A 16,734-nucleotide genomic window follows, 5' to 3' on the forward strand; every position below is an offset into this window, starting at 1 on the left:
ACTGCCATTATGACATCACCATTAACCCCAACAAGGCTATCTCGTTTTCTCGAATCCAAACCAGTTTCCAATACTGTTTGGAAACAGCAATTTGATTTTAACAGTTAGAAAACAAAAGCAAAGATCTGATTGGTTGCTATGAGCAACATCACCAGTAATGCCAGCAGAGAACTAAATAGGCTCATAGCAAGTATGGGAGGGTGGCAGGAAAAGGGTTAATTATACAGGTGTTACATCAACTAGTCGGGTTGGAGGTCACAGGTGTTTTAATTACTATTATCATTTACCCATATGGTAGGCGTGATAAAATAACGTGATAACATTTTTCATAAAGATGACATCATATTGAACACATATTGATGATTAGGCTAACCCTGCTTATAATTGTACAGGAGACAAGTAGATATGGGGAAATCCAATATACTGTTTTAATTTAAGGGCATTTGTCAGATTCTAAGAAAAGGTTGTTCAGTTTTAACCCTTTCATTGCTTACCTGTTTTTTTTTTAAATGCACCTATCAACTGATAACTAACCTCTGATAATGTGACTTGGATCTCTGTCTCCTAGCTATCAACTCCTGTAGAAAATGAATGCAATCTTCAAATGAACCTAACAAAACTGATTTTATCATCCTTCCCCATAAACCTGGAGATTAATCCTGCCCCAGGCTAAATCCTGCCGGCACGCCGTGCTTTTGTCGTGGCCGCCCGAGGGAAGTCACGGCATTAAGAAGGCTCCAAATCACGGATCTGGGCTGGCTGCCCAGTCCGACCCTGGATGTGCCATTGCCCTCAAGGCAAATCAGATGATGTAAAAAATTGCTACATTTTTTCGGATTATCGCCTGAAAACTACACATTTTTTTGGATTATCGGGCTAAACCCAGTGCAGACAACAATATATTTAAATTGTGATAGGGACATCTGCTATTGACTTATACATGACCTCAACAAGTTTGAGATGCCGGGTTTTCAGATTCTGCATCAGCAGCATCAAGGTACAATAAATCTAGAAAAATTCTATTTTTTTTTTCAACAGAAATTTGAGTTTTTGCCCCAAAAAGCCAAACCAGAAAAAATTGAGTTTTAGTAAATAACCCCCTTAAAGTATTGTGATTCAAATTACGGTCCTGCATACTGTATCACAGTCTATTTCAGAGCTTTATATTTAACCATACATAAGACAATACACCATGACAACACACAGTACAAATTAAAAAAAGTTACATTTAAAAAATGTTTTTTAAACATTATTTATTAGTTTTGATTGAATATAAATAGGGTTCAGAAAAAAGGGAGGGGTGGACAGTTCAATGCATAGTTTGAAAGATTTGTAGGCTAGGATAAATAGTTCCTGCCCTCAAAAAGGAGGGGAGGGAAGGGTAACTGTCTCAATTCAATTGTCTTTTACAGTGACTTGTAGTTTATCATATCTTTTAGTGGATGGCATAAGAAGTCAGGATTTCTTCATAAATGTTCTTGCTGGTTGAATCCAGGAGTACCAAAAATAATCTTCTTGCTTCATATGTAGCCTTATAGTGTCATATACATTTAGTGTATATGAAGTGTCAAACTTTGTACTGCTCTTTAATCTCTAATGTTCATTTTTGTAGGGGTATCAGTCTGCATGGTCCAATTTCCAGATGCCCTGCAAAAGCAGTTATAAAGGTTTTATTTACAGCACAATCTACTAATTAAATGTGGATTAAATGTGCTTTGGTACATTGAAATTTATATTGTTTATCAATTACATTAACCATGTTAATTATTGGGAGTAGTAAACTAAAACAACAAAAGAAATAAGAGCTTGTTTACTAAACCCAGGGGCACAAGAGAACTAAGTGGCACAAGAGCTCAGCCCTTAGTATTCATCTAAGCATTTGAAAAAATTGACTTACCTTACACGTCTTCAACTGTATATGTTTCTCTTTCTTTCTTTGTGTACAGTGAATAAACTACAGCACTAGAAAAGAAAAAAAGAAAAAATTAATCCTTCTTTATTTACAGCCTAGGCAAGTTTATATTTTACACCACCAGACTGTACTTTCAAGAGCAATCTAATATATGGAGCAGAGTGTGGCTTTCCCCAGGGAACAAGTGATAGTTGTTGCTACAAGGGAATCTCTAAATTACCCGTACTTTATCAATATTTCAAGTTGTATTTGGTACAGACTAACATAGTGTAGTTTATGAGAGAGACTTACATTGTTATAAGTAGTACAAGGAATATTATTCCTATAACTGTTGCAGTGACCAGTGCTATTAATTTAAGTTTCTTTCCAGTTTCTTCAATGTCAGTAGTCTCCATCAGCACTCGTTTTTCTCGATCTTAAAAAAAGGAGCAAGAATAAAATATTATTTAGCAAACAGTGTAATTATTCAGCTTTCTGATGGTTTTGTCACTCTCTCCTCAGAGGTAAAGTACACTTTGTCTACAAAGTCACCTGTGTTAAAATATATCCCTCCCATTCTAAATAATCTAGACACATACATACTCTCAGGTAGAGTACAACTGGACAGATAACACATTTATCTGGATTTACTTTTTTTTTTTAAATAGTCAGATATAAAAATCATAATGTCAATTAAATGCAATTGCTATAATATGAGAACAGTTCTGTTACTGCGAACAAAATCCACTTACTAACTGCACATGCATCTCCTACTAGGCATAAAGACTTGAACACAATTTTGCATTGACCGCAGTCGACCATTTCTTTCAAGTTCTCTGTAACACAAAAAGAGAAATATCCAATATAGACAAATATGACATAATACTATTCTTTAGGGGAAGATTTATCAACGGTCGAGGCTAATTTTCGAATTGAAAAAAGTTTGAGCTATTTTTGTGTATTTCGACTAGGGAATAGTCCCAATTTGATTTGGCTTTGCAAAAAAAGTCTCTTTAAAAATTCGACTTAAACCGTTCACCATCTAAAGCCTGCCGAGTTGCTGTTTAAACTGTGTTCTTCACGTTCCCAAATAAATATTTTGCAGTCTAAGACTACTGCTGTGGATTTGTCCTGCACTTTGACTTCTTTTCTGACTGATTCTACTGGGGATCAACACAGGATACCCGGCAGGACGATCTATATATAAATATTTCAAATGGTGAGCTGCAGCCCATTCCTAAATATATTGGAGCTGTTTTAACATATGTGGGACCTCCTAGAACCTATTTGGAGTCAAAACTTTGAATCGAATTTGAACGAATGCGCTATTCCTTCGATTCAAACTATTCAAATTCAGCCTAATACGGATCTATTCAGTTGAAAATGGACCTATTTGACCCAAAAAAACTTTGACTTAATTTCGGTTGATCTTTTTGAATTCAAATTTCGAAGTTTTTTCAAATTCGAAATTAGACCCTAGATAAATATGCCACTAAATGTCAACAATTAAAACATAATTGATTAAAGTGAATGAAAAATATAAGGTTTATAGGTCTGAAAGGACCAGTTCAATAGTACACTATTGAGAATAAACTGTATTTTGATTTTATATATCCCTTTAACATTAATACCTGTACTTGATTATTCAGTTAAAAGTATTTAAAAAACTTTCAATTTACCAAGCTTTACAGGTATAAAATAAGCCAGAGTAAGTGCAATATTTATCTAAAATGGGTGGAGAAATTGAGACAATGGAATAGTAAAAATGTATATAAAATCTTACCACATTCGCTTGGTGAGCAAACTGAAAGAGAAAAAAACAAACAATTATCAGTTATTATGTTATGTTAAACAAATATTTCAATCCATTTTAACTCAAACATATTGTACCTTTTAACATAACATTACCACCTCTGCATCATCAAAATGAGGGGGCAGGGGTAAAGTGGCCTAGTTGCCTTGTTTTAGTAGTACTGATATTCGGGATGCACCAAATCCAGGATTCGGTTCGGGATTCGGCCTTTTTCACCAGGGTTCGGCCGAATCCTTCTACCTGGTCGAACCAAATCCAAATGCTAATTTTCTTATGCAAATTAGTAGCGGGGAGGGAAATCTCGTGAATTTTTGTCATAAAACAAGGAAGTAAAAATATTTCCCCTTCCCAGCCGAATCTTTTGTGAATTCAAGGGTTCGGGTTAATCCAAAATCGTGGATTTGGTGCATCCATAACTGATATACAGTCAATTAAAATAACTCCCTTTTGAATTTTAATTAAGTTTATCTGATTTTTAACTTTATGAAGGCAAAACATTTTAAATTTGTTTTGTAATGTATACATGTATCTAATATTCGATTTCTAACATTTCATCAAAGGTTCCAAAAGGATAAGGATTTTGTATTGCTTAGTTGCAATTATTTCTTTTTATTCTGCATTAATATAGGGGCCCATTTACATTCGATAGTCGAAGTACTGTCTTGTTAAGAAAAAACTTTGACACCCTAGTTCGCCACCTAAACGCTACCGAAGTCAATGTTAGCCTATGTGCTTTGCTAGCGTTTTCTGGTCGAACAAATATCGTTCGATCGATGGATTAAAATCCTTCGAATCGAACGATTCGAAGGAATTAATCGTTCGATCGAATGATTTTTTGTTCGATCGAACGAATAGTGCTAAATTCTTCGACAGTCGAATATCGAGGGTTAATTAACCCTCGATATCCGACCTTAAGTAAATTTGCCCCATAATGTATAGCAATAAAATAAAAATGTATTAACATTTTTTATTACGTTACAAAGTTAAAATATTATCAAGAAAATAAATGTCTTTACCCAAGTCCTGAGCTTTTTTTAAGGCTGGCTTCATCTCCAAAATGATTTCCTTACCAAAATTGGCAAGATTATCAAGGAATTCAGAATCTAAAGAAGAATAAGAGACAGCATACATTAATATATTTGTTCTGTATCATCCTAAATATTCCACTTGGGTTCATATAAAGAAGCCTTAAGAACAAAAGGCTCATGATTTACAAGGGGTCAAGTCACCAAAAAATAAGTTACATATTGTTGAGTTGCTAATGATTTTTAAACGGTTGAACTGCAACACAACAATTTACAATTCACACATAGGGAACTTTCACCCTAATCCTTTCCATTTGTGAGACTATATAATTTGGTACTTACATAATAATCTATATACATACCTGAACCGTTAAAGTTCAAAACATCTGGTAATTTGTCCATCGCTTTCTGGACAATCACAGCCAGGTCCTGAGGGTCTGCAGAATAGAGAGATAATAATGATTATATTAAAAAAAAAGATTGATTTACGAATGGACAGAGCTGGGTGCAAATCCTATGTGCACAAGTGCTGGTTGAATAAGTCATAAGTGGCACAATTTTGGCAAAATTAGGGTTCAAATATTTGCAAATGTGGGAGTAGTAAATGAGCCTGAATATTTGATTCCAAAGAAATGGAGGTGACCGCACGTCTTATGTACCCAAGTATCTCCTCTTGGTGCTCAGTGATGGGGTAATCAGCAACCTCCAATACAGCGTATGAAGAATTCACTGGCATACAATACATGCGTTTCGGGGACACGCTCCTATGTCAAGCATAGTATGCTTGACAAAGAGGCGTGTCCCCGAAATGTTGCACCATGCATTAAATAAAATTGCAAGGGCTTGCCCTGCTAAACACATGTCTTGTGTGCCAGTGAATTCTTCATACCTGAGTATTTTATTTCCACAAAAACATTTGGTATATTCAGTCTCTCCTTAAAAGGGTTGTTCACCTTTAAATAAGCTTTTAGTATCATGAGAGTGATATGCTGAGATGATTTGCAGCTGGTTTTCATTTTTTATTATTTGTCGTTTTTGAGTTTTTTAGCTTTTTATTCACCAGCTCTACAGATTACAATTTTACCAATCTAGTTGCTAGGGGTCCAAATTACCTTAGCAACCATGCAGTGATTCGAATAAGAAGCTGGAATATGAATAGGAGAGGGCCCAGAAGCGTAACTAGAGGGGGGCGGGCCCTGGCGCAGGACGCACAGCTGGGCCCCCGCCCCCTCCGTACACCCAGAAAGTGGCCGGGAATATGCGCCGCACAGCGGCGCAGACTGCTGGGGGGCCCTGAGGGGGTGCGGGCACTGGCCCGCTCGCACCCCCTGCTCCCCCGGTAGTTCCACCACCGAGAGGGCCTGAATAGAAAGATAAATAATAAAAAGTAGCAATAACAATACATTTGTAGCCTTACAGAGCATTTGTTTTTAGATGGGGTCGGTGACCCACATTTGAAAGCTGCGTCAGAAGAAGGCAAGTAAGTAAAAAAACAATAAAATAAGAAGAAATAGAATATAATGTTGAAAATCTGCTTAGAGTTAACCATTCTATAACATATTAAAAGTTAACTTAAAGGTGAACCACCACTTTAAATAAATAATATATACTGTATGGGATATGCCATGTATATCAACTTAAGATATCCCTGAATTGAAGTTATATGTTTTGTATAAGATAAAGAAAATACAAAGTAGTTTAGCACACATTTCTTTTCTTACTTACCTATGAATCCACTATATTGATTTACTGCATATTGCTGGAAGTAGGTGCTTTCCATCCGCATCATTAAAAGAGAACAGCGTAATCCAATTTCAGCATCGTTTACTCTCCAAGGAAGGTCGTATTTGCGGAAACGTTCTATTGCTTTCCTAAATTTACTGGTGCAGTCTACACATGTCTGGAATAAAATTATACAATTCAAAAATATAATAAGAAAAATAATGGGAATTTTAAAAAAATTCATTGCTATATGAAATGTGAAATATGAAATATGAAATAGGTCTTCACTCTTCACTCTTTCTTTCACTCAGTTCATACTACACTGCCATTATGACATCACCATTAACCCCAACAAGGCTATCTCGTTTTTGCATCCGGCATGAATTATGTAATAAGAAAATACCATCATGTGTAAAGAACTAGCAAAACTTGCAAAGTGAAGAATCCAAACCAGTTTCCAATACTGTTTGGAAACAGCAATTTGATTTTAACAGTTAGAAAACAAAAGCAAAGATCTGATTGGTTGCTATGAGCAACATCACCAGTAATGCCAGCAGAGAACTAAATAGGCTCATAGCAAGTATGGGAGGGTGGCAGGAAAAGGGTTGATTATACATGTGTTACATCAACTAGTCGGGTTGGAGGTCACAGGTGTTTTAATTACTATTAGTAAAGTAATCTCATTTACCCATATGGTAGGCGTGATAAAATAACGTGATAACATTTTTCATAAAGATGACATCATAATGAACACATATTGATGCTTAGGCTAACCCTGCTTATAATTGTACAGGAGACAAGTAGATCAGGGGAAATCCAATATACTCTTTTAATTTAAGGGCATTTGTCAGATTCTAAGAAAAGGTTGTTCAGTTTTAACCATTTCATTGCTAACCTGTTTTTTTTTGTTTTTTTTTAAATGCACCTATCAACTGGTAACTAACCTCTGGTAATGTGACTTGGATCTCTGTCACCTAGCTATCAACTCCTGTAGAAAATAAATGCAATCTTCAAATGAACCTAACAAAACTGATTTTATCATCCTTCCCCATAAACCTGGAGATTAATCCTGCCCCAGGCTAAATCCTGCCGGCACGCCGTGCTTTTGTCGTGGCCGCCCGAGGGAAGTCACGGCATTAAGAAGGCTCCAAATCACGGATCTGGGCTGGCTGCCCAGTCCGACCCTGGATGTGCCATTGCCCTCAAGGCAAATCAGATGATGTAAAAAATTGCTACATTTTTTCGGATTATCGCCTGAAAACTACACATTTTTTTGGATTATCGGGCTAAACCCAGTGCAGACAACAATATATTTAAATTGTGATAGGGACATCTGCTATTGACTTATACATGACCTCAACAAGTTTGAGATGCCGGGTTTTCAGATTCTGCATCAGCAGCATCAAGGTACAATAAATCTAGAAAAATTCTATTTTTTTTTCAACAGAAATTTGAGTTTTTGCCCCAAAAAGCCAAACCAGAAAAAATTGAGTTTTAGTAAATAACCCCCTTAAAGTATTGCGATTCAAATTACGGTCCTGCATACTGTATCACAGTCTATTTCAGAGCTTTATATTTAACCATACATAAGACAATACACTATGACAACACACAGTACAAATTAAAAAAATTTACATTTAAAAAATGTTTTTTAAACATTATTTATTAGTTTTGATTGAATATAAATAGGGTTCAAAAAAAGGGAGGGGTGGACAGTTCAATGCATAGTTTGAAAGATTTGTAGGCTAGGATAAATAGTTCCTGCCCTCAAAAAGGAGGGGAGGGAAGGGTAACTGTCTCAATTCAATTGTCTTTTACAGTGACTTGTAGTTTATCATATCTTTTATTGGATGGCATAAGAAGTCAGGATTTCTTCATAAATGTTCTTGCTGGTTGAATCCAGGAGTACCAAAAAGCGAAATAATCTTCTTGCTTCATATGTAGCCTTATAGTGTCATATACATTTAGTGTATATGAAGTGTCAAACTTTGTACTGCTCTTTAATCTCTAATGTTCATTTTTGTAGGGGTATCAGTCTGCATGGTCCAATTTCCAGATGCCCTGCAAAAGCAGTTATAACGGTTTTATTTACAGCACAATCTACTAATTAAACGTGGATTAAATGTGCTTTGGTACATTGAAATTTATATTGTTTATCAATTACATTAACCATGTTAATTATTGGGAGCAGTAAACTAAAACAACAAAAGAAATAAGAGCTTGTTTACTAAACCCAGGGGCACAAGAGAACTATGTGACACAAGAGCTCAGCCCTTAGTATTCATCTAAGCATTTGAAAAAATTGACTCACCTTACACGTCTTCAACTGTATATGTTTCTCTTTCTTTCTTTGTGTACAGTGAATAAACTACAGCACTAGAAAAGACAAAAAGAAAAAATTAATCCTTCTTTTTTTACAGCCTAGGCAAGTTTATATTTTACACCACCAGACTGTACTTTCAAGAGCAATCTAATATATTGAGCAGAGTGTGGCTTTCCCCAGGGAACAAGTGATAGTTGTTGCTACAAGGGAATCTCTAAATTACCCCTACTTTATCAATATTTCAAGTTGTATTTGGTACAGACTAACATAATGTAGTTTATGAGAGAGACTTACATTGTTATAAGTAGTACAAGGAATATTATTCCTATAACTGTTGCAGTGACCAGTGCTATTAATTTAAGTTTCTTTCCAGTTTCTTCAATGTCAGTAGTCTCCATCAGCACTCGTTTTTCTCGATCTTAAAAAAAGGAGCAAGAATAAAATATTATTTAGCAAACAGTGTAATTATTCAGCTTTCTGATGGTTTTGTCACTCTCTCCTCAGAGGTAAAGTACACTTTGTCTACAAAGTCACCTGTGTTAAAATATATCCCTCCCATTCTAAATAATCTAGACACATACAGTATACTCTCAGGTAGAGTACACCTGGACAGATAACACATTTATCTGGATTTACTTCTTATTTTTTTTAAAATAGTCAGGTATAAAAATCATAATGTCAATTAAATGCAATTGCTATAATATGAGAACATTTCTGTAACTGCACTTACTAACTGCACATGCATCTCCTACTAGGCATAAAGACTTGAACACAATTTTGCATTGACCGCAGTCGACCATTTCTTTCAAGTTCTCTGTAACACAAAAAGAGAAATATCCAATATAGACAAATATGACATAATACTATTCTTTAGGGGAAGATTTATCAACGGTCCAGGTTAGTTTTCGAATTGAAAAAAATTTGAGCTATTTTTGTGTATTTTGACTAGGGAATAGTCCCAATTTGATTTGGCTTTGCAAAAAGTCTCTTTAAAAATTCGACTTCAACCGTTCACCAGCCGAGTTGCTGTTTAAACTGTGTTCTTTACGTTCCCAAATAAATATTTTGCAGTCTAAGACTACTGCTGTGGATTTGTCCTGCACTTTGACTTCTTTTCTGACTGATTTTACTGGGGATCAACACAGGATACCCGGCAGGACGATCTATATATAAATATTTCAAATGGTGAGCTGCAGCCCATTCCCAAATATATTGGAGCTGTTTTAACCTATGTGGGACCTCCTAGAACCTATTTGGAGTCAAAACTTTGAATCGAATTTGATCGAATGCGCTATTCCTTCGATTCGAACTATTCAAATTCAGCCGAATACGAATCTATTCAGTTGAAAATGGACCTATTTCAGCCAAAAAAACTTTGGCTTAATTTTGGTTGATCTTTTTGAGTTCAAATTTCAAAGTTTTTTCAATTCGAAATTAGACCCTAGATCAGGGGTAGGCAACATGAGGCTCCGGAGCCTCATGCGGCTCTTCATCCTGCTTGCTGCAGCTCGGTCTTGCAGCTCAGGTTGGCTATACAGCCCTCGCAGGGCTGTATAGATGTCCCAGGAGTGACAGGCAAGACAGAGTCGCAGCAAGATGATTCATCATGGTCCTTACCGCGGTCACAAACTCAAGACAATAGAGGGAAGATCAGCATTGAACTTCAGAAACAGAATTTACATTAAACAGATGAGAACACTAGCATTTAATAGGGCTATTCAGTGTTTAATTTATTTCAAAGTAGGCCTACAAATACAAACTGCACTTCTGTTTGTTGTATTCTGTTGTTGTAACAGTTAAAATTAAAAAAAGGTTAAAACTTTTAAATGTTTATAATCTGTTTTATATTTTGCGGCTCCAGACTATTTTTCTTTAGTGGAAGAGGCTCTTTTTATAGTAAAGGTTGCTGACCCCTGCCCTAGATAAATATGCCCCTAAATGTCAATAATTAAAACATAATTGTTTAAAGTGAATGAAAAATATAAGGTTTATAGGTCTGAAAGGACCAGTTCAATAGTACACCATTGAGAATAAATTGTATTTTGATTTTATATATCCCTTTAACATTAATACCTGTACTTGATTATTCAGTTAAAAGTATTTGAAAAACTTTCAATTTACCAAGCTTTACAGGTATAAAAAAAGCCAGAGTAAGTGCAATATTTATCTAAAATGGGTGGAGAAATTGAGACAATGGAATAGTAAAAATGTATATAAAATCTTACCACATTCGCTTGGTGAGCAAACTGTAAGAGAAAAAAAAACAATTGTTATCAGTTATTATGTTATGTTAAACAAATATTTCAATCCATTTTAACTCAAACATATTGTACCTTTTAACATAACATTACCACCTCTGCATCATCAAAATGAGGGGGCAGGGGTAAAGTGGCCTAGTTGCCTTGTTTTAGTAGTACTGATATTAGGGATGCACCGAATCCAGGATTCGGTTCGGGATTCGGCCTTTTTCACCAGGGTTCGGCCGAATCCTTCTACCCGGTCGAACCTAATCCAAATGCTAATTATCTTATGCAAATTAGGAGCGGGGAGGGAAATCTCGTGAATTTTTGTCATAAAACAAGGAAGTAAAAAATATTTCCCCTTCCCACCCCTAATTAGAATTTGGTTCAGTATTCAGCCGAATCTTTCGTGAATTCAAGGGTTCGGGTGAATCGAAAATCATGGATTTGGTGCATCCATAACTGATAAAAAGTCAATTAAAATAACTCCCTTTTGAACTTTAATTAAGTTTATCTGATTTTTAACTTTATGAAGGCAAAAAATGTTAAATTTGTTTTGTAATGTATACATGTATCTAATATTCGATTTCTAACATTTCATCAAAGGTTCCAAAAGGATAAGGATTTTGTATTGCTTAGTTGCAATTATTTCTTTTTATTCTGCATTAATATAGGGGCACTTTACTCGAGTGAAGGTATAGAGGAAAAAAATTTTGAATTTCAAATGTTTTTTTTGGCTACTTTGACCTTTGAAACAAACGATTCGAACTAAAAATCATTCGACTATTCGACCATTCTATAGTAGAAGTACTGTCTTGTTAAGAAAAAACTTCGACCCCCTAGTTCGCCACCCAAACGCTACCGAAGTCAATGTTAGCCTATGTGCTTTGCTAGCGTTTTTTGGTCGAACAAAAATCGTTCGATCGATGGATTAAAATCCTTCGAATCGAACGATTCGAAGGAATTAAACGAATAGTGCTAAATTCTTCGACAGTCGAATATCGAGGGTTAATTAACCCTCGATATCCGACCTTAAGTAAATTTGCCCCATAATGTATAGCAATAAAATAAAAATGTATTAACATTTTTTGTTACGTTACAAAGTTAAAATATTATCAAGAAAATAAATGTCTTTACCCAAGTCCTGAGCTTTTTTTAAGGCTGGCTTCATCTCCAAAATGATTTCCTTACCAAAATTGGCAAGATTATCAAGGAATTCAGAATCTAAAGAAGAATAAGAGACAGCATACATTAATATATTTGTTCTGTATCATCCTAAATATTCCACTTGGGTTCATATAAAGAAGCCTTAAGAACAAAAGGCTCATGATTTACAAGGGGTCAAGTCACCAAAAAATAAGTTACATATTGTTGAGTTGCTAATGATTTTTAAACGGTTGAACTGCAACACAACAATTTACAATTCACACATAGGGAACTTTCACCCTAATCCTTTCCATTTGTGAGACTATATAATTTGGTACTTACATAATAATCTGTATACATACCTGAACCGTTAAAGTTCAAAACATCTGGTAATTTGTCCATCGCTTTCTGGACAATCACAGCCAGGTCCTGAGGGTCTGCAGAATAGAGAGATAATATAGTGAATAAAGTACCCCCTCTTGTAAAATATAAGGATATTATAAGTTACCGAGGAGTTTCATGACCATATAAAAACACGAGGCCGAAGGCCGAGTGTTTTTATACAGGTCATGGAACTCAGAGGTAACTTATAATATCCTCATATTTTACAACTGGGGGTACTTTATTTATTATAATACACAAATTTTAGTGAGTCATGTGACAGAAATTACATCACTACTCACCGTTTATAACTGATGACATCACTACTCACCGTTTATAAGGATATAATTTACAAGATATTCACGGCTTTTGTGTATTATAATGATTATATTAAAAAAAAGATTGATTTACGAATGGACAGAGCTGGGTGCAAATCCTATGTGCACAAGTGCTTGTTGAATAAGTCATAGGTGGCACAATTTTGGCAAAATTAGGGTTCAAATATTTGCAAATGTGGGATTAATAAATGAGCCTGAATATTTGACCGCACATCTTATGTACCCAAGTATCTCCTCTTGGTGCTCAGTGATGGGGTAATCAGCAACCTCCAATACAGCGTATGAAGAATTCACTGTCATACAATACATGCGTTTCGGGGACACGCTCCTATGTCAAGCATAGTATGCTTGACAAAGGGGCGTGTCCCCGAAATGTTGCACCATGCATTAAATAAAATTGCAAGGGCTTGCCCTGCTAAACACATGTCTTGTGTGCCAGTGAATTCTTCATACCTGAGTATTTTATTTCCACAAAAACATTTGGTATATTCCGTCTCTCCTTAAAAGGGCTGTTCACCTTTAAATAAGCTTTTAGTATCATGAGAGTGATATGCTGAGATGATTTGCAGCTGGTTTTCATTTTTTATTATTTGTGGTTTTTGAGTTATTTAGCTTTTTATTCACCAGCTCTACAGATTACAATTTTACCAATCTAGCTGCTAGGGGTCCAAATTACCTTAGCAACCATGCAGTGATTCGAATAAGAAGCTGGAATATGAATAGGAGAGGGCCCAGAAGCGTAACTAGAGGGGGGGGGGCCCTGGCACAGGACGCGCAGCTGGGCCCCCGCCCCCCTCCGTACACCCGGAAACTGGCCGGGAATATGCGCCGCACAGCGGCGCGCGGACTGCTGGGGGGCCATGAGGGGGTGCGGGCCCCGCTCGCACCCCCTGCTCCCCCGGTAGTTCCGCCACTGAGAGGGCCTGAATAGAAAGATAAATAATAAAAAGTAGCAATAACAATACATTTGTAGCCTTACAGAGCATTTGTTTTTAGATGGGGTCAGTGAACCACATTTGAAAGCTGGGTCAGAAGAAGGCAAGAAAGTAAAAAAAAAACAATAAAATAAGAAGAAATAGAATATAATGTTGAAAATCTGCTTAGAGTTAACCATTCTATAACATATTAAAAGTTAACTTAAAGGTGAACCACCACTTTAAATAAATAATATATACTGTATGGGATATGCCATGTATATCAACTCAAGATATCCCTGAATTGAAGTTATATGTTTTGTATAAGATAAAGAAAATACAAAGGAGTTTAGCACACATTTCTTTTCTTACTTACCTATGAATCCACTATATTGATTTACTGCATATTGCTGGAAGTAGGTGCTTTCCATCCGCATCATTAAAAGAGAACAGCGTAATCCAATTTCAGCATCGTTTATTCTCCAAGGAAGGTCGTATTTGCGGAAACGTTCTATTGCTTTCCTAAATTTACTGGTGCAGTCTACACATGTCTGGACTAAAATTATACAATTCAAAAATATAATAAGAAAAATAATGGGAATTTTAAAAAATGTCATTGCTATATGAAATGTGAAATGTGAAATATGAAATAGGTCTTCACTCTTCACTCTTCACAAGCAATCTGATGACTGAGAGTTTCCTGGTGATGACAAGGTCAAACTACACTGACATTATGACATCACAATCATAAAGATGACATCATAATGAACACATAGATGACATCATAATGAACACATATATTGATGCTTAGGCTGACAGGTTTCTAGATAAAGTTTAGGTTTATACTACACTGCCATTATGACATCACCATAAACCCCAACAAGGCTATCTCGTTTTTGCATCCGGCATGAATTATGTAATAAGAAAATACCATCATGTGTAAAGAACTAGCAAAACCTGCAAAGTGAAGTAACCAAACCAGTTTCCAATACTGTTTGGAAACAGCAATTCAATTTTAACAGTTAGAAAACAAAAGCAAAGATCTGATTGGTTGCTATGAGCAACATCACCAGTAATGCCAGTAGAGAGCTAAATAGGCTCATAGCAAGTATGGGAGGGTGGCAGGAAAAGGGTTAATTATACAGGTGTTGCATCTACTAGTGGGGGTTGGAGGTCACAGGTGTTTTAATTACTACTAAGTAAAGTAATCTCATTTACCCATCTGGTAGACGTGATAAAATAACTTGATAACATTTTTAAATTAATCTGTTTTACTCTATACATTATATTAATGCATCAGAATAAAAGAAATAAGGGGGATTGTAACTAAGAAATACAAAATCCTTATCCTTTAGGAACTTTTGAATTGAATTTTAGGTACAGTGATGTATACATTGCAAAACATCATCTCAATTTCTCCATCTATTTTAGATCAACATTGTGTCACTTTTAGACCTTTAAAACGTAGTAAATGGAAAAATCGACTTTTAATTGAATCGAAATATTAATGTTAAAGGTATATATTATGTCAAAATACAGTTTATTCTAAATTGTTTTTAGACCTGTAAACCTTATACTTTTCATTCACTAAGCAATTATGTTTTAATGTGACATAATGTGACTTAGAGGCATATTTATCAAGGGTCGAGTTTTATAAAAACTCCCATAAACTCGAAATTTGGGGATCAAATGACCAATTTAAATTTATTTAAAAATTCACATTTTCTCAATTCGGGTGATCGACCTGCAAACTCGAATCGAATTGGAATCGAATTTGATTCAAGTTATTTCACCAAACAAAAAAAATAAAATGTTTTTTTAAACATTTTTAATGTTTTTTTTTCAAAAGTCCACCAAATGACTCTAAATTGATTGTAGGAGGCCCCCCATAGGCTGAAAACACAATTTCGGCACGTTTTCGATGGTGACTAGTCGAATGCAAATTCTTAAAGGGACAGTACACGATAAATTTTCAAATTCAAATTTTTTTTAAACTTGATTCGAATTTGAACTATTCCCAAGTAGAATTACACTAAAATAAACTAAAAATTTCAATTTAAAAATTTCAATTTTCAATTCGACCCTTGATAAATCTGCCCCTTATACTTATATATAGCACAATGGAAGCTCCACGTTGCACCTTGTGCCAGAGTGAAATAATCTGACATAAGGCTAAGAGCCCAGCACCCAGTGCTGTAAGGAAATCTTGTACCTAACAACTGCATTGAGCATATCTTACTTACAGACTCCAAATGTGCCTTGTGTCTACAGCAGATAGCAGATACGCTCTGTAGAACATAATAGTGTTATCTGTTATCCAATATTAAAAGGATAACTAAAGCTTAACTAAAGAAGGAAGTAGCTAGAAATGCTGTATATTATGTTTTGGGTTCTATACCAGCCCAAGGCAACCACAGCCTTTTAGCAGTTAAGATCTGTGTCTCCAAAGATGCTCCAGTAGCTCCCCATCTTCTTTTCTGCTGATTCACTGCACATGCTCTGTGCTGCTGTCACTTTCTGAGGTTAGGGACCCACTCACAATATACAGTACACATAGAATATAAGTGTCACAATATAAGGCTGATTAGTAATTAATACAGATAATTACTACATGGCAGCACAGAAACCAGTGCAACTAGCATCATCCTGGGCACTGGGCATGTGAGTGTTGCAGACACTTTCCAAGATGGTGACTGCCGGTGACAAGTTTGATCACTGGATCATTGCTGCTATTGAGAAACTGAAACTTAATGCTGATGCAATAAAGTCAGTATATAAAATATGGCATTTTTAGCCATATTGATTTTTAGGGTTTAGTTCTCCTTTAACCTGTGCCATATATCTTTTTTCATTTTCCGTCATTGCTACACATCAGCTCGTTCATATGAATGTTTCTAAAGCAAACACATCAGTTTTACCAGTGCAGGGCAACAGTACATAA

The 16,734-nt window shown here is 35.6% G+C and overlaps 2 protein-coding genes across 2 annotated transcripts; both read right to left on the reverse strand.

Annotated features, from left to right (window-relative positions):
- Positions 1-1,548: 1,548 nt before the first annotated feature.
- LOC121395477 lies at positions 1,549-7,175 on the reverse strand. The gene is made up of 9 exons (XM_041569048.1): positions 7,140-7,175; positions 6,455-6,629; positions 5,092-5,166; positions 4,721-4,807; positions 3,675-3,695; positions 2,644-2,727; positions 2,204-2,327; positions 1,898-1,962; positions 1,549-1,647 (listed from the first exon to the last, which is right to left on the reverse strand). The coding sequence occupies exons 1-8, from the start codon at positions 7,173-7,175 to the stop codon at positions 1,899-1,901; spliced, it is 666 nt and encodes a 221-aa protein (XP_041424982.1). The 3' UTR covers positions 1,549-1,647; position 1,898.
- A 976-nt stretch (positions 7,176-8,151) lies between these two features.
- LOC121395769 lies at positions 8,152-15,453 on the reverse strand. Its single transcript, XM_041570053.1, has 8 exons — positions 14,170-15,453; positions 12,523-12,597; positions 12,152-12,238; positions 11,000-11,020; positions 9,505-9,588; positions 9,069-9,192; positions 8,763-8,827; positions 8,152-8,512 (listed from the first exon to the last, which is right to left on the reverse strand). The coding sequence occupies exons 1-7, from the start codon at positions 14,408-14,410 to the stop codon at positions 8,764-8,766; spliced, it is 696 nt and encodes a 231-aa protein (XP_041425987.1). The 5' UTR covers positions 14,411-15,453; the 3' UTR covers positions 8,152-8,512; position 8,763.
- Between the last annotated feature and the right edge of the window lie 1,281 nt (positions 15,454-16,734).

Source organism: Xenopus laevis, chromosome 7L (assembly GCF_017654675.1).
Source record: "Xenopus laevis strain J_2021 chromosome 7L, Xenopus_laevis_v10.1, whole genome shotgun sequence".
In the NCBI taxonomy this organism is placed as follows: domain Eukaryota; kingdom Metazoa; phylum Chordata; class Amphibia; order Anura; family Pipidae; genus Xenopus; species Xenopus laevis.